The sequence below is a fragment of the Gouania willdenowi genome, chromosome 14 (assembly GCF_900634775.1).
Source record: "Gouania willdenowi chromosome 14, fGouWil2.1, whole genome shotgun sequence".
In the NCBI taxonomy this organism is placed as follows: domain Eukaryota; kingdom Metazoa; phylum Chordata; class Actinopteri; order Blenniiformes; family Gobiesocidae; genus Gouania; species Gouania willdenowi.
The window spans coordinates 15,322,195-15,341,494 of NC_041057.1; the positions used below are offsets into that span (position 1 = coordinate 15,322,195).

General features: G+C 40.3%; 1 protein-coding gene across 6 annotated transcripts in view; it reads right to left on the minus strand.

Annotated features, from left to right (window-relative positions):
- cadm1a (cell adhesion molecule 1a) overlaps positions 1–19,300 on the minus strand; it is a 540,780-nt gene that overhangs the window by 40,473 nt on the left and 481,007 nt on the right. For 4 of the 6 annotated variants that reach the window (XM_028466274.1, XM_028466270.1, XM_028466271.1 and 1 more), the window contains 2 exons: positions 16,881–17,053; positions 4,326–4,415 (listed from right to left, as the gene is read on the minus strand). In XM_028466274.1, coding sequence (XP_028322075.1) covers positions 4,326–4,415; positions 16,881–17,053 — 263 coding nt within the window. The remainder of the gene's footprint in view (positions 1–4,325; positions 4,416–16,880; positions 17,054–19,300) is intronic. The other 2 variants (XM_028466273.1, XM_028466272.1) reach the window with 1 other exon arrangement.

Below are 19,300 nucleotides of genomic sequence, written 5' to 3' on the forward strand. Positions count from 1 at the left end.
TAAGAAATCTTTTCAGATGCTCCCACAGGAGTTAACCAAAAGAGTCACACGCGAGAGCACTAATTTTGTTTACCTGTAATGAAGTCGGTCTATTGTTCTCAGCAGGATCACTCGAAATAAGTGTGATCATTTTGCAAATAAGCAGAGGTCTCAGTGTGAGTCAGTCAGGATAGAGATAATCAGAGCCAGCCCGCGCGGGCTCCAGAGTCCTTGATCTGAGGCGAACGAGCTATCAATCAGCTGGCATAGATAGGTATTGCTTTAATCCAATCAGATGGCATAATCAAGCACAATGCCTGTGATTTTTGCCCGCCTTGTGAGATTTGTTCCAATTGAGCGGTCTGTCAGAGCGACTTTGATTGCTTTTGGAGCTGGGGCTGATTTTTGAGTCGAGGCACAAAGTGATGTTTTCTATCTTTCTCCTTTGGAGATTTAAACAATAGGTTTGAATTCAGCTGCTTAACACTAGAAGTCCCAGGGATTTCTATATCCCCCCAGAAGTCCCAGAGCAGGGTCAAATGAACTCTAGGACCAAACTGACGACTCTGATGGCTACAATTTGCATCTATTCATTTGTAAATGAATCACCTGAGAAATCAGCAGGGGGGAGAGCCTGACTCTAACAATGGAAGTCTGGAATGTTAGGGGGAAGTGCCCTGGAAGCTAAAGTCACAATGCCCCGTTTATTAACTCGTTCTGCTTGATGCTGGGGGAGAACAAACACAGACTACAAACATTGAAAGAAACAGAGTCACCTCTTCCAACACACCTGATTCAAATGATTATCAGGCTTCTGCAGAGCTGGATGATCATTTGAATAAGGTGTGCTGATTAGTGGCCCTCGAGGACCGGAATTGGACACCACTGGAATACCATGTTGTCATGCAGCCTTTTGTGCTGTGGGGAATAAATAGCTGGCTGCTTCCACCTGCTGACACTCCACACTTATTCTACTCAAAATGCAGAGAAGGTTTACCACTCAAGAAGCGTTGGAATTGATCCTGAACAATGCAAACCCTTGTGACTCAGATGGGGAGGACATAAACCTTCAGCCAAATTCGGATTCGGACTCTGAGCTGTCTTCAGGTTAGATTTCCCAAACATCCTATTTTCATTTCCTGACTTTATTTTTATTTAAAACCGAAGAAAAGAATAATTTGAATTTGTTCACATTGCAGATGACGCGACTGCTCCTCATCTGGAAAAGAGAGCTCGGTTGGAGAGTGAGCCCACAGAGACGGCGAAAGAGGGCACAGTGTGGCATGAAGAACATGTGGGTACAATTCTCCGTTTCACTCCAATGGAACCGTACGCTGCAGATGGAGAGCCAACAGCAAAGGTCAGAAGAAGAATCAGGAGTCGCCTTCAGAGCTTCCTCTGTTTCATTACTGTTGGCATGCTCCGTCCCATTCAAGAATGGACTATTCAGCATGCACGGCAAACGGAGCAGACGGACTGGTTCATGATCCTCCATGAACTAATGGCATTTATTTCTGTTATTATTTTGAGGGGGGTGACCAAGGTTCCATCTCTGCGTGACAGCTGGTCAGCATGCCTGGGAAACCCACTTATCACTGGAATTATGTCACGAAACCGTTTCCAAGACATCATGCGTCACCTACGATTTGATGACATGTTTACGCGCAGTGAGCGAGTGCAGACAGATAAGTTTGCTGCAATTTCGGATGTGTGGGGATCGTTTGTTACCAACTGCATCACATGCTACAACCCTGGTCGACACATCACAATTGATGAACAGCTTTTCCCATCGAAGACTCGCTGCTGTTTCCTGCAGTACATTGCAACAAAACCCGACAAATTTGGCATAAAGTTTTGGGTGGCTTGTGATTTGAAAACAAAATACATCTGCAATGTCCTCCCATATCTTGGAAAGGACCCCAGTCGTCCCAGTGAGGAGAGACTTTCTGAGAGTGTGGTGATGAAGCTGATGGAACCATTTATGGACAAAGGCAGGACGGTCACCACGGACAATTTCTTTACATCACTGACACTTGCACGACGACTGCTCAGCCGGAAAACCACCATCCTCGGGACAGTCAACAAGATTCGCCGGGAAATTCCTCAGTCAACTAGAAAGATGGACCGCAAGGAATTCACCACTCAGGTATGTTGTTGGTCTTTTTTATTCCATCAACACCTCTGAGTGTGTCATTGTGTTTAAAACCGCTATAATAACAACAATTTCTTCTTTTTTAGGTGTTTTCCACCACTGGTGCCACGCTGACGGTGTATGCGCCCAAACGAAAAAAGACCGTCTACATTCTCAGCAGCATGCACAGCGTGGTTGAGACTGAGGAAACCATCAAAAGGAAGCCAAACACCATCACCCAATACAACACCACAAAGTGCGGAGTGGATGTGATGGACCAGATGGTGCGGGAGTACAGTGTGCGCACAGGAACACGGCGATGGCCAGTCGCCGTGTTCTACAACATGATCGACATGGCGGCACTCAATGCACATCTGCTTTATCAAGCATGCACCGGGGTGCAGGAGAGACGGGTGGACTTCCTGGTTCAGCTAGCAAGAGAGTTGGCTAACTCTCATGTGAGTGAAAAGAAGGCACTCAAAGAGCAACTGCGCCAACAACAACCGCCTACACCTGGCCCTGGGAAAAGGGCTAAGTGTCAGATCAACCATTGCTGCAAGAGCAATCGCGCAACTGTGCGATGTGTTCATTGCCACAAATACACATGTGGCAAATGTAGGAGAGAGATACCGTGGCAGTGCCAAGTATGTCACGAGTCTCAATAAGAGGATGAAGGAGATTCTTCTAAATAAAAACCATTGAAAACAAATCACAGTTGTTCTTTTGCACATTTCTCACACCACACTGTCATTAAAAATAAATAATTTTTGTGTTCTCTTTGGGTCAAATGACACCTCTCTGGGTTTTATAGGTAAAAAGTTCATTTGACACCTCTGTGGGACTTCTAGTGTTAAAGAGCTAGATATCGTATGTTTCATAATATTTGACTAATTCTCAAAGGTTGGGTAATTGTTTACCCGCTCTTCCAATGACTTTCTCTAGGTGTTTTTTATTTGGCAAATGAGGATTGGCCTTGATAGACTTCAGTCTGTGGTGGTTTAAACTCTATGGAAATATTGTCAAACCTCAACGATTATTAAAGTGGAAACTAAATCCATGTTTCATTTAAAAATTGATACACGGTCAAACTACTGTGCACGGCTGGTATTATTTGCGTGTGCAGGACGAGACCTCCTGAGCCCAAAGAATGACTGAACAGCGGTTGACCTCTTGTGAAGTGGCAGGAAAGTTGAACCTACTACTGGTCTTTCTATATTGTTAACGCTCAGCTTCGCCCACATGCTAAATACACATGCAATTCAAATGCAAAAAGAAACATGTGGGGGCACATCGCTCTGTGCCTTAGGGCGCTGTAATTACTCATAATGCATGGCTGCAGAATCCCACTACAGTCCATTTCTATGTTGTCCATTTTCTGAAGATATTTGACATATTTTCGGTGAGTGTTGGAAAATAAAGCACTTATTACATGTGTTTTCTAACCCAAAACAACACAAACACCTAACAGCCACAATATTTAGTACACCTTTCTTTTACCATTGCAGGTATAAGAGTTGACTAAACCAGTGTTTCTCAAATGGTGGTACGTGTATCCCTAGGGGTAAGCGATGAAACACTATAGAAATAAATCTATTTAGGAGATACTAAATCTGTGTTTTTCAACCTTGGGGTTGGGAACCCAATGGGGGGGGGGTTAAAATGGGGTTGCCTGAACTTTATGAAAAATGTAAATAGTTTTTTAAAATTTTGTAATTAATTTTTTTTTTTCTAAATTAAAACAACACACAATCTTAAACAATTGTATTTATAAAAAATGAGCGTTTAAAACGTGTGTTATTATGGCAAAATGTTGTAGTCGGACAAAGGGCGTACTTGGATTCAGAAAGAAAAAAAAGAAAAGGGGGAAGGCCTTCTTGAGTCAAAAAGTTTGAGAACTACTGAACTAAACTACACACGATTTATACAATATATACAATTTTTGACCTTCGTGTTATTCTCCAAAAGCACAGCACTAATATATATTTATACAGTATATATAATGGTCAGCGTAATATTAATAATAATGGGCAGTGTACACCAACCTGGGAGTAGGGATGGTGACATGTGGGGGGGTGGGCGGTTGTCAGAGCAGCAGTATGAAACATATATGACACACACGTATAAATAAATACAGTATATAGGCAGAAAAAAGGACAATTAGCTGCTAATCACAAAAAAAAGACAATTAAGCGGCTTTCTGCAGGTGATACTGTACCTTGACCAGCTTCAGGGTAAGAGATGGTGGTGGTGATGATGGTGGTGGAGGTGGTGGCTGTGGTGGGTTTAGGGGTAGTGGTGGGAGCATCTGGATAGACGGACACACAACAAACACAGGAAGGGGGGGGGAAACAATGAGTATAAAGCAAAAAAAAAAAAAGCCAATGAAAATAAAGTAAAGTCACAGTGAGGCGGCGCAGGCATTGTTTGATGTACGAGCGGTGTCTCGCAGGCTGTCACTGTGCGCCAGTTAAAGATCTGCTGCGGACCTTTTGATGAATTATCGGGATGGCAGAGCATTAAATAGCGTTAACGCTACATTGACACTGCAGCACATCATCTCAGCCCACACACACATGCACCAAGATGAACAAAGATCTTGTCTGGAAGTCATCTCTTTTATGTCTATTCAGGAAGTGAGCAACACGACAATGGCAACGAGCGCACGTTGTTAGAAGTGATTAAACGTCTAATGAGCAACACGCGCCGGTGTCGTACTTCTGCTGTCATTGTTATGCAGCGAGTCGGGCTGACAAACAAATGTGTCGGCGCATTCGGAATTTCTCTGAGGTGGAGAGAACAAAGACGCCGATGAGCTTTACAAAAGCTGAAGTTTGATGTATGAATTAATGAAAGGATGAATGGCAGACGACAAAAACGGAAAGACAACACATAGAAAGTAGCACCAAGACAGGCTTGTAGAGCACACATAGTCCATTTTTCCTCCCACAGCTTTACTCTCTTTATGTCATTAGCTGGGTTAGACTCCCCGCCTCGACAAAGACCAGGGGGAGATATCATAGTGACATTTTCCTTGTTGAAGTGGTTGAGCTGCACTGATATGAAGCCCCAGCAGCAATGTTTGGGCCTTGCAGGCTGTCCAGACTGCCCGGGAATGGACTGAGAAACCTGTTGGGGTTATTATAAAGTGCAGGTGAACAGAAAAAAAAAAAAGAGATGTGTTTTTCAGTTGACGATAAGGAGGAAGAAAATGTATACACCCAGATGAACAAAAAAAAAAGATGGTAAGTCAGAGGAAAGGAGAAAGTGATGGTTTTAGCAACAGCGGAAGCTGTTTAGTCTTTTATTCCCCCCACTTTTTATGCGATGGTGCGTGACAGGAGGTGTTATTTGGGCAAATTGTGATACCTATAAAACAGGCTTTTACTGTTGGCTGACAGAATGTCAAAATGGCAGTTATTTTCGTTGCCTGTGGATAGTGCACATCCCCAAGCAAACACTTGCAATTCCAAACGACTCGGGCTGCTGTTAGAATGACTGAGAGGAGACAGAGTACTCATCATAAAGCTTCAGGAAATGTGCTATATGCTTACATTCTAGCTTGCCTACTTTCGTATACTGATGAATGTTTTTTGTCTTTATTACAAGATGGGAAAAAAAACTGGGGAAATGGATGGTATCTGTGGTTAAATGTGAATGTTTACAGCTGGGGAGGATGACGTCTTCCACCTATTACTGTCAACACCTCCCTTAGGAACTAAACCCATGTCAGCAAAAGTCCATAATCATCTGCTCTAATGAACGTGATCTATTTTAGTGGGGCATATGATCCCATTCGCCACTGCATGTGTCAAACTGGCCTGGCTTTACTTCCTATGTTAGGAGTGGGCAATCCACTTCCTCTGCAGCCACAATCCTGCTCGTTTTAGGGGTTTCCTTTGATTCCACACAAAGGTTTTAATGCCTGTTCTATCAATCCGCAGTAATGACTATGAATATCAACAAACATTGAAAATAATGTTCATGTAAAAAAAAACATTCTTCTTTTTACATAAGGTTAAGATTGTATTTTTATTACAAAAGATGTAATGGTGGCATCGTGAGTGAATTAATACATAACACACACTTTTAGTGCTTTCAGTTTTCACAGCCTGTTAAGTCCAGATCAGTCATTATTGGCCACGGTTACATGATGGTTTTTTTTTTTTAATTTGGAATTATTTATTTCGAATTAAATCATTTGGAATTAAAGTGTTCTGCTTCATGTTTACATGGAAATAGTAATTCCCGAACTGAGGTTTATATGGAAAACCAGTTTATTCGGCTTTAGATAATTCCGCTTTAGGTCTGGGGGTTGAGAAGGCTCTGATTGGACAGGGGGTGAACATGACACATCACGTCTATCAGGAAAAACACACAACAAACCTTATTATTGTCGGCTGTGACACAAAAGACCGCATGAGAACTGTTTTACTTTTATTTTGATTGTAGTTTTGAAGCTGCAGCTCAACAATAACACATGGTTTCAGTTTGGTTCGCGAAGCGGAAGAGAAATAGGAACTAATCAAAGCCCAGTAAATGTCTGGAAAACAATCATCAGGAATAAATATTTGCTCCTTGGTAAAGACAGTAGCTCTAAGAACTGGTAAAATGATAAACTTGGTGATATAACAGCCTGTACATGCTGTACGGTGACACATTTACTCCGCCTCAGGGTCCTAGTGCCAGCCGCCCGGTGAAGCTTGTTCTTTTTACCGAGGTCTATGTGTGTTTAATAAGACTGTGTGTCCGTGTGTAAGACTGCATGTTTATGCCTCCGTCCATCCATTCTTTTCATTATATCCATGTCTTTTAAGGCTCTTATTAAATAGTCTAGGCTAGAGTCTGGGCCGCCTCCATCTTGGATTATGTCATCACCAGCACCGCAAGTTGCGCAAGCGCAAAACGATCCGAATTAACTTGAAACAGCTTTAACCAAGTTAAGTGTTTACAAGAAAGAGGAATTATCTAATTCGGAATTAAAAATGGAAAAAAACCAGCCACTTAATTTGGAATTGACTTAATTCCAAATTAAATTAGCATTAGGAATTATGTGTTTACAAGGTCAGGTTAAAGAAGAATTAACTTTTATTCTGCTTTAAAGAGGAATTCAAGCTCCCATGTAAACGTGGGTATTGTAACAGGTTTGATTGAGGCCAGAAGGCCGAAGCTGCTGGGAAACTATTGTTATCCTCAATGTTCTTCTTCGGATGAGGAGGAAGAGGAAGAGGAGGAAATCATAAATCCAATGTATAATCAACACATTTTGCACAAAAAGTCAAGTCACATGCCAGGTTGCCTAAGCTGCAAAAACAGATGAATAGTTCAAAAGGTGGCTTTAGAGTTTAAAATTTGGAAAATTCACAATGAATCAATTATATGAGCAACTTCCTCATTGTAGCCCCAATACTGATTTTTTTTTTTGTAAATGTAAATCTATTGGAACTTATTGGGTCCATCACTCATTAAACTCTATCTCCTCCCACAATCTATGTTCAATTGACACCAAAATTGCAACAGCACAACTTCAGTTTTCTGACTCTTCTACAAGGACTTTTAAAGAAAGTTACCTGACTCAAACTCTAGTATCATATATGCTCTTTTCCCTACAGGTACCTTTTAAAAAAGTTAGGTCAGCACCAGCTGAAGATGCAAACATCCCAGAGTTTCATCGTCTTCCCTGAGGGTAGATATTCTTGTAGCCAAAGGCAGTTGTTCAGAGAAAAATAGAGAAATTTGTTCTTGTTTGTTTTCCTTCTTCAAAATGCTTGCTTCATGTGTTTCTAAAAAGCGAGTCAAGTCTTTGAAAAAAAAAAAGAAAAAGAAAAGAAAAAGACAGGCGGCAATGTAAGCCTGCAGGAATTGGCGCTTTTCGGATTGAAGAAGAAAGTTGTTTGGATAACACAGATTTGCCATCAGACTTGTCATGTTTTGAAATTTATCAACAGATCTTTTATTTGAAAACAAAAAAAAAAAAAAAAATAACCTTAAATATCCAAAGTGGTGAACAGACCAATGTGCAGACAAAAGCAGACAGAGATGAGATAAGGAAGTTGGCCATTTCACACGTGCTCGTGAGCCAAAAGAGTCTGGCTTGGTGGTGGGGTGGGGGTGCTGTCTAATTGGATTCATCCCTTCATGAACTGTTATGGTCCAACAGATGTTTGGGATCATCAGAGTCAGCAACTCATTAAAAACTTAGCATAACAAAAAAGATTCAAATCGACGGGCGAGATCGCCTCACTTTACCGTCTACGTCTCTTCCCCTCATCCGTGCATAGCCAGTGAAATGTATCAAAGAACACAGGAGCTCATTGACTTTCAGATGCGACAGGCAGAATGTGATTCCCCTCCCACTGAGTCACCGGGCCTTGTTTACCGATCAGGCTTATGAATCTGTGTTTCTGGTCTGAGGAATTTGACGGCGGGAGACCCTGAAGAAGACACCTGACAGAAATCATTCCAGCTCAAGACGACAAGTTAAAGAACTCCACGTCGGAGCCCAGTAAGATAGACAACAGAGTAATTCCACCTGACAATACCACCGCTATCTTGAAGCACGAGTAAGAAAAACACATCACTTACAATATATTTTGTGGAAAAAAAAAACAATACATTGTTCCATAATGTAAAGGAAAAACAATATTTACTCCAACCCTGAGCCCTGTGTATACACTGGTAATACAGGTATTCCTTTAAAAAAAAAACACCAATCTCACTCTCAAACTCTCTCTTTACATATATATTAATGTATTGATCTCCAGCTGTTTTTTCTGCCACTAGAATGATGTGCTGCAGTGCTCCACCCAGTTATCATAGTTTGATACAGCCTCACTTGTTTCAGCATTGTTTCAAACAATAATCTGCTTTATGATGCCATAATGCACAAACCATATTGTTACTGCCATAGCACCGCAAAATAACTAATTGAACGTAAAGGGCCCATGTTATTTGAAATTGACTTTTCTGTGCTTTAAACATCATAAAGTGCTATATGGGCTTCATACACATGCCCAAAGTGTTTTTTTCATTGATTCCCTCAATCGTTAGTTAGAGGGTGATTTGCTCCTTTCTTACTGCAGGGTGAGCCCAAACACATCGCTCCAATTTGATGACGCGTTCCCACTTTGATGACGAATTTGATGCGGCACTGAGTTGGAGAAGCCGCGCCTCCAGGAAGCTCTCTGCCGTGATTGACATGTAAACAGACACGCCCACGAAGGTGAGCATTTCAGCGTCCTTCGCGCAGTGCTATGTATGTATTTTCTACAGTCTATGTATGTACCGGCGAACGCCCCGCCCCCACGCTCTGTCTCGTGTTTATAAAGCAGCATGAGCTCTGCTACGGAGTGGGTGGGAGGAGGGCGGGCCATCCTCTGGCCCTAAGTGCCCAATGCGTTAGGAGGAAGTCAGTGTCCCGTCTATAGACACGCCCACTCATGAATATGCATAAGTAGGCCGCAAATCAGCCTGTTTGTGTAGAGTTGGCTAAAACTCTGGAAAACAGGCGAGTTTGGGAAAATAAACCTCAAATACTATGTTTTTAGAGTTCTTAGAACAAATGGAGTAACAAATAGTAACTAAACCTCTGCTTTCTCCTGACCTGCCAGTAGGAGGGAAATACAAAAAATGCCTTGATTATGGGCGGGGCTCCTGGAGCAGTTAAGGCACGCCCAGTATATACTATAAAATCTCTAATGAAAAATCTATGCTATGTTAACCAGCTTGTCATTACTCAATATACCTCTCTATTCACTCTTCTCTCAATCCGACCTACTCAGCACAGATTGTAGAGCTCACAGGTGCTAGTTTTTATAAAAGGGGCGGGGCTAACAGTGCTTGTTTGTGACGCAAGATGTTCCCAAAACATCACATGATCTTGTTCTCAGCCAATAGCAAAAATCTATTATAATATCCATAGAGGGCAGTCACTCTGACATTTTATAACAAAATATGTCAAACTGAAATACTTTGACTAAAATGTTGAGAGTTAGACCAGGATCAATCAATCAGCACTACTTCAAACCCAAATACATTTGTATTCAGTGGAAAAAAGTGGCCTTTAACACATGCTAGGTGCTACTACAAGGCTGCAGCAAGACGAGTAAACTACACAACGTCAGGCTATGGTTAGGAGGCGTGTGTGTGTGTGTGTGTGTGTACCCAAGCCCAGAGAACACAGATTGGTGTTAAACAAGAAGTTGTGGGGTGTTTACCCAGTTGATCTTGGCCAAATTTTATTTGGAGAATAATCAGTAATCAGACACTAAGCCTTTATGGCAGACATGGGTAACTGGCGGCCCAACACAAATCCACTAAATAGCTCCACAAACCCACATAATAAGAGCAAAAATAAAAACAAGAACGAAAGGAGACAAAATTAAAACAAAAATAGACAAATTTACATACAAAAAAATGCACAGATATCCAAAAAATATGCAAAATGGCTTAAAAAGAAAACCAAACGACAACAAAAAGATGCTTTGATAAGAAGACTATCTCTGATCAATGGGTATAAATGCTTTTAGAGCAGTGTGAGTAATAATTCAACCACAAAGATTATTTTGGTATTTCAGTTGATTTTTTTTTACCCTATGAGAACATTTTCCACCACTATTTTAACTCCACTCAGAGTCACAGCTGAACTATGACTGCATGCAGTTTAAATGGGATGTTTATGAACAATCTGGAAGATGTGTTTAAGGAAACCTCAAGAAATAGGAACGATTTTCTGAAACACTCTGATCCACTCTAATGGAAGAGAAGCGGAAAGTGCATGGGCACACGGGTCACCGCAAACGCTGCTGGTGTGCAGTAAAGTTGCGCGTTGGCGAGAGAGCACAGAGGAGGAGAACTCAGTTATGGCGTATAGGCAGCACCCTGTAAACAACTTAAAAAACCTCTCGGTGCTTGGTCTCACACAGCTGTGAAAGTAAAACCCAGAAGGGAGGAGCGAGAGAGGGGGCGCGAGTTGGGAGCGCCACAGAACTCCTCTTCCGCGCCGTTAACGTAGTTAGTGTCAGCCCAACGCGCGGCACTCTCCATCACTTAGGGTTTCCATTCTCAGGAGTCAAATGGCTGAGAGTGGACGTGGCTACAGCTGCTTTTGTTTTGGCGGTAGTGATGTGGAGCTACAGTGACTTTAAGTTACTCATCTTTAATGCACACTTTATTTACACATACTGGCAGGGTTGGGGTCAATCATAATTGTAATCGCGTAATTGATAATTAAATACAATTATGGCATAAATATAATTGAAAGTGTAATTTTAAAAATCTGTTGCTGTCAACCAATGTTGGGAAAGTTACTTTAAAAAAGTAATTAGTTATAGTTACTCACTACTTAGTTACGCACCGCATTTAACGTTCAGCAACGTTAACGGCGTTGTAACGGCGTAAAAAGTAATTACTTAGATTACCTTGTTACTGACGTTACCTAACGCCGTTATTCCAAACACTGGTCATAAATGAGTTTCGATAAATGACTTTGTAATTGTAATTGCCATAAAAATTCCATAAAAATTGTCAATTATAACTTAACACAAAACTGGGGAACCATGTTACAGTTCTACACATATGTAGTTAATTATTAAAATGTTTTTCATATCATTTACCATTTAAAAAAAATGAAATTGAGCGCTATATTCGCACACAAAAAAGTCTCAGACGCCCACACCAAAAATATTAAAACCTATATTTTTATTGATTAAGAAGGCTAACAAGGTAACCCATACATAGGAAAGAAATTAGACGATAAATATTTGTTCTTAGTGTATTTTACAGCTGATTTAGGACCCGTTATTATAAGAGATGCTGACATGAGAGAAATATTCACTTTTATTAGGTTTTTTTATTTCAGGCTCAGTAATTGTGATCAATTGTAATTAAACTTTAGTATTTGAGAACATAATTGCAATTGACTTTCTGAGGATAAAAATTATTGTCATTTAATTGTAATTGGAAAAAATGCCAATCACTGTAATCAAAATTGAACATGGATAATTGAAAAATGTAATTGACCCCAACCCTGGTAGCTGGATATATTTAAATGTGCACCATCACATTACAGATTCATACCATTACTGCATTAAAATGTATTTAAAAACATACCAACCTAACAAACGTCTAATTACGCTGTTCAGAGTCAGACTGAGGCACTGCTTCGACCTACGTCCATAGTTGGCTTCAGAGGTGTGTTTTTTCTGTTGCCGTGACGGCGTGGGAGCAGCTGATGGTGTGTTTGTGTGACCGTGTCTGGATCATAATGTGAGAATCGGGCTCTCGCAGTTCAGCCGCAACATCCCGTCTTCCCATTAGCGAGGCAAACGTTCGGCACGATTTGCTGCTGAATTACAGTCGTCGACATTAGCTGCATGGGGCCCACGGACACATCAAAGTCATCAAAAGAATGGCTCTAAAAGGATGGAGGTCTTCTGTGGGCTTAATGGTGGCTGGTATTTGTGAGTGTGTGTGTTTTTTTTTTCTCCTTTTGCAGGGCTTTTTAGATGCCCACATGTTGCATTATCATGTTTGTCTTTGTGTTTCTCTCTGCAGAGGGAGGTGTGGGTGGATGACAAAGGGGCAACGTGCAGCTCTCACCATGCAGGTTTTGTTGTTCGGGACAGATGTACACAATGCCTGCCACAAATACAACAACACTGACAACACGTGTGTAGAACTGTGAGTCAGAGGCTTAAAGAGAGAACAGAACATCAAATCTTCTACATTTTGCTGTCATTAATCAGAGTATGAAGCAATACGATAAATAATCCATTTATGTGTGATGCTGTTGAACATCCCACATATACTGTGATCATTTTGTATTATGAGGATAATATCTAGCATTTACTGATGAGTTACCTTCTTTTTTTCCCAGTTACTTTTAGGCATTTCTGCGTTACCATTTTATTTATTTATTTATTTTTAATTTTCCTAATATACAGTATAACAGAGATGGGCAACTTTTTATTAGATTGGGCCACAAAATGTTATTATCTAATCCGAGGGCCACATTATCAATCGTCATGTCAGTATTTAGAAAAACGACCAATCTGAGCATTATAGAAATAAATATCAGTTTAGTCTGTTTTTTTGTTGTTTTGAATAATTTTGTGCAATTTTTGCTGTCATCTTGTCATTTTGTTGACATTTTTATCTCATGTTTGGGTTTTTCTCAAGCCATTTTGTGCATTTTCTGTAGTTTTTATGGAGTAATCTTCTGTATTTTTCTTCTTATTTTGTGTGTGTTTTTTTATTGTCATGCTGTGGTTTTGTGCATTTTTGTTAAAATTTGGTGTGTTTTTGGTTATCTATTTTTGTTCTTGTTCTGTATGTTTTTGGCATCATTTTGTGTTATTTTTACTCTCATTTTGTATGTATTTTATGCATTTTGTATTATTTCGTTCTCATTTTGTATTATTTCGTTCTCATTTTCAGTATTTTTGTTCTTGTTTTGTATGATTTTGGAGTCATTTTGGGCAATACTGTTTGTTGTGTGTTTCTGGAGTCATTTCATGTGTTTTCGTTCTTGTTTTTATTTCTTTTTGGAATTATTTTGTGTATTTTTAACGGGGCCACACAAAATTTGACGGCCAAAATACAGTCTATATGTCTGATATATAGCCTTCTCCTTTTCCCAGACAAATATAACAAATTTGACATATATCTGAGGCATGGATAATGAACGTACTTATTGTTTGTGTATTTGAACCAAACCCTGATGGAAAATCATCATGACATTTAAACAGTGCAGCGCAAATAAAAAGGACCTGCACCATCCATCCCAGCAACATGGAGCTTTCCGTTGGTTGTTCCTTCACTGTGGAGAGAGGCTGTCAGAGTGGACCTGTTGTGACAGGAAGGTTTCAGGGATTGGACAGCCTCTCTTCAACCCCAGCGTGACAAATTACTCAAGTTCAATTGCAGCTGTCAACCAGATGCTGCACTTTAGTGGCTCAGTGAACCGACAACATATCTCGGCTACAAAATCTTCTAAAACTAGCTGCGCAGAAAGCACAATGGCTTATAATTAACACACACACACACACACACTCACAATCGCACACACACAAGGTTTTGGAATAGCCAACAAATATGAATACATTGCCATGCAGGCATAAATGCACAAGGAATCATCATCATTGTCAGGTGATCCATTCAACATGTTGAAACACACACACACTCAGATTTAATACTAATAGCAATAAGGAGTCTCTTCTTGTCAATCACAGCTCGTAATGATTGGTATTATTAAATGTGAGCACTGGAAACTATGTTGAACACAAAGAGGCGAGCGACAGCGCCGTATTAGCATAGTTTACCAGCTGTCATGTAGCAGGTGGCACTGTGTGCCGCTACCTCTGTTGGTTTATCGCTCTCATCATCAGCACACAGCAACTATCTCTGCTGTAAATAACAGCCTTTCAGCTGGTTTCCATCACATCAAACCCTCCTTGCCTCCGAGCAGGGAGTTGAAAATGAGCCTCATCGCTTTGCTAATTCCCTCTAAAAACGGCCGGCGGATGTTTTTTTTTTTTTTTTTTGGGCAGGCTTTGGTCTGCAGAAGTGATGGTTAAGTCGTTTAGGTCAGAGGAAAACGAGCACATTAGACTGTAATGCTCTGCTCAGGAGAGGCAATGTTATTGGTAGTAACGGCGTAAAAGCGTGTTGAGATAATGCTTATGAGGATGTTAAAAGGGAGGAGAGGCGGTGTTAGATCAACATGGAGGCTGCAGAGATGAACTGCCTCCAAGACGCACACATTAGCCCCTTCACCAGATAGAAGCTCATTATTAACAGCTTGATTTTAGGAAAGAAATGATTATAAATCTACCAACGGTTTACATCTGTTTACTGGCAGAAAACAACAACTAATCCAGCGTGTGAGGATGCTGTCGGAGAGTGTTTGTCGAGATCTTTTAAGGAACTAATATATCAAGCTCTATTTCTAAACATTCTTACCCAAATTATTGAAGTATCTTGTTTATTTATAAAATGTGAAGTTTTTAAAACTAAACATACAAAACATACTCTAATTCTCAAATGTTGCCTATTAATAATAATAATAATAATAATAATAATACCAGAACCAGGAAAATGTATAAGCTTCAAATTTGTAAAACTTTTTTCTAGAATTACAAAAATTTTAACAGTCAAAATTTTATTTTTCCTCTTCATTTTAAATCTCTCAACCTACAATTTTTCAAATCTTGTATATGTATTAGGGGTTGATCGACTACATAATTTTAAAGGTCGCCTCTATGCGCATACTAGTCGAGTCGACTAGTCGATGACATCACCAAGAGCCGAAGCCGTGCCGAGTGATTGTGTTGTGCCAAAACCAGAAAAACTCTGTGACCGCAGGTGGCGACAGTTCTAACGGAGCTGCTGATGTTTTCCACATCTGCTTAATACACATAAATGTTACCACTACAGCTAACGTTAGCATGTATATTAGCCGTAGTATCTGCCTACCAGCTGCAGTTTGAGGAGAAACGCTTGATGTTGTGCTGCCTTGCCCTGTTGGGGTACTCGAACCCTTGTTTGCTGTGTTGCACCGCCATCTTGAGCAAAAGTCAGGTACTGCAACTAGTCGACATCACGGAGACAGATTCGCGAGACAACACTAAAGCCTACTAGTCAACGAGTCTGTTCAACCCCTAATATGTGTGCATACATGCATTTGGTAATATCTATCATTTTTAATAAAGTGCAGTGATGTGGACGGAACATGTGGAAGTTCCTTGAACCACCATGCACAATAAAGGCTAATTCTATTCCATGTTCCCTTTGTATAATGCACCTCCTGTTTAGCTACTGTCTATAATTAGACTAGTTAATGGTCGCAGCTTCATTGGTTACTTCCTCAGTTGGACTTTTATTTGCCTTAGTTCATCTTGCAGTTGGTATTTCATGATATTCTATCTGTTGGTTTGTATTGAGTTGATTTCTTGTCTGTGGATCATTCTATGTCCCTGTTTGTGTTAATACACCCTGTAATGTTAGAATGTGTGTAAACACAGACTGATTTATAGGCTTCCTTCTGTTTCCACTCAGGTGTGCCTCATCCTCTGATTAGGCTACACTACTTGCATGCATGTCTTTCCTATCTGTGCCATGGTTTTGCTTAATGGTCGGCCTGTTTTCTTTTTCTTGCTGATTTATACTTTATCAAATATTGACATTTCTGGAATAGTTTTGCACTTTGATGGACGTTTCTATTTCCTGCACACATCTCATTCTTCCTCAGGCCTGACACCTGCTGTCTATAAATTCTACATTTGCCTCTAAAAACATGACCTTTAAATTTAAACTATGTATTAATTTCCAAAAGTACGAGCTTCAGGTGTTGAGTACGAGCAGTTGTAAAGAGCCTGACGGCTTATTAAAGGTTTCACAGTATGTTGGACTTTCTATTGAAGCTGTTGCTCATGCAGCTCCAGGACTCGCCTGTTCTGATGAACTGTGGTGACAGGCTGCTAACGTTGGTCCCATAATGTTGACGACAATCAGTATCGTAGCGCACACGTGGTAACTCAGTGTTTTAAAGCTTTAATATGCTAAAGTTGAAAGTAATGAGCAGCAGTAATACCATTTTACAAACCTTGTAAATCAATCGTCAGCCAACATATTAAGTTGTCCCACTGTTTTATGATCGACCTTGCAGATCGTGGCGGGACAAAGGTGCCGTAATAAAACTTTTAAAAGTAAATGGGTCCCAGTGGGCGTTGAGGGTTTATGGGTAGAGGAGTGGGCGAGTGTTTGCTGAACATACCATAGACGTAGAGGATGTAGTCATCATAGGACTCCCCCACTGAGTTGGCTGCCACGCAGCGGTAGGTGCCGTTGTAGGACTTGTTTAGGTTCTCGATGTAAAGATCCCTGCCGGTGATGACGGCGTGGGACGGAACGTCATCGTCCACCTTAAACCAGTTCACCCGCTGGGGACTGAAGATGGGGAAAAAAAACTGGTATGAACACAAGAAGTAGACAACACAAAGATCATACATGGATTGTATTAATCTTCCAGTAACTCCACAATAGAAACCTATACTGGCGTCCGACCTATTCTCTCCTTAAACCTAGTTTAGTCTCAACTAACAAACTCATACAAATTCAAACTTTAAAAACTAAATGTCAATGTCAGCTTTATTTATATAGCACATTAAAAGAGCCAGCAGCATACCAATGTGCTTTACACCATAAAACAAAAGACATTAAAACAACAATAAGACGTCACTAGTAAAACATTAAAAGATTTAAGAAACTTTTTAAGAACTAATAAATAATAAAGTTGTCTCCCTTAAAGGGGCAGTATTGTGAAAGAAATCACTTTACAATGGTTTTGTTACAGTGATATACATCATTTTATCCTCCCTTGTTATTCCACAGTTTGTAAAAAGTCACCTCCAAACGGGCCAGTTGGATTTTTCCCCACTAATACGTCATAATGAAACTCCTCCTCCTGACAATCCTGACTCCTCCTACCCTACATAAGAATGTGAGCTCCTCTTTCTCAAACTACCTCACAGGTAAAACAAACATAGCGAAGGCAGGTTGATATTATAGTTAACATCACAGGTAATATCTTTACGTTCAGTTTAAAGATAATCCAAAGAGCAGAGTGAGTGCTCACAATCAGTTTCATTTTTAGCAGACGTTATGTCACCTCGTATCCCCTTTATGGGATGATCTGACGTGTTTGTGACCCAATGCGACGCAGCACTATGACAAAGCAATGGACTGTCATCTTAAATGGATTATTTCTGTTGTCAGAAGAGGTAAGGATAGGAAGAAAGTGACTGTTAATGATTTTCTCTCCTGCTGCTATGATAAAGAACGCCCACTCGTTTATATGCATGAAGGCCCAAAAAACAGCCTGTGTTCAGGAACAGTCTGAAAGTGACTATTTTTTGGGAGCAATATTTGTGAGATTAAATGTAAATGTTAAATATTAAATCTAAATGTAAATGTTAAATATAAATTTTAAATGTTAACTATAAATGTCACGAGTGAAACTAAATATCTAATACATTTACCATTTAGAGTTAGAATTTAACATTTAGATTTAAAATGTGACATTTAGATTTCACATTTGACTTTAAAAATCACTATTTTCACAAATATTGCTGTAAATCTGCTCAAAAGTAACATAAAAAAAATTCACATACGTTTTTTTAAACTTGGTTTGTTGCTAAATGTTGTAAAAGGTTGCCGTTTATTTTAGCATGTGCAACTTTACAATCGGCACCCCACACTAATGTATTTTTTCAGATCACCACTTTCTTTAAAATCATTCCTGTTGAGAAGTGCGAAGACATAACTAATCACATTGGATGTAAATGACATTTCCCCCATTGTGAACTGTGAAAAGCAACAATAACTGAGAGGTGGCTTTGTCTTGAAATTGCAGGTTGGACGTGGTCGTATACTTATGAGAGTTTCTGTGTAGGTGTGTTCCCACTGAGTGTACGTCTTTGTTCGCCTCTCCACCTTGACTGCGTTTCGCAGCGGGGTGACAAGCTCCATTTTTATGACAATAGGCTCAAAGTGCCCAGAGTCACTGAGGGGTGAGAAGAAAAGACAAAGACAAAACACCTCTATTTCAACGTGGCTACTTCCAGCAGCCACTGCCAGCTACAGTTATTTCCCCTGAGCGTGTGCTGATGGTCTCTCGTTGCATTTCGTTGCAGATTTTTAACTTGTTTCCCTCCATTAGGAAACATTTGGTTATGAGGTGAATGAAAAACAAGCCCAAGGAATGAAAATAGGTAATAATAGTTGAAGCTTAACAGCAAAAACAAGTGAGTTTTAAGGGGAAGACAGGATGAATGTGACCAACCAGGAGTTACTAAATTTTACATCTCATTCTGACAGCATGTGTGAGCCATAAAGATGGTGTGGAATACAAATGGCCGCCTGCAGCCGAGGCCCCCTGTGCTATCTGCGGGTAATGACTGCACAACTCCCAGCAGCTCTAATGAAAATGACTTCCAATTCCTGGCTCACTGTATCGATTGTGTTTTCATCTTTATAAAATGAATACGGGTAGTGAGCTTGTCTTTTTGCCAAGCATCGAAACTGCAGGGGATGGGTGGTGGGTGGAGGGGTGGTGTCTGTGTGTGTGTGTGTGTGTGTGTGTGTGTGTGTGTGTGTGTGTGTGTGTGTGTGTGTGTGTGTGTGTGTGTCTCAGTG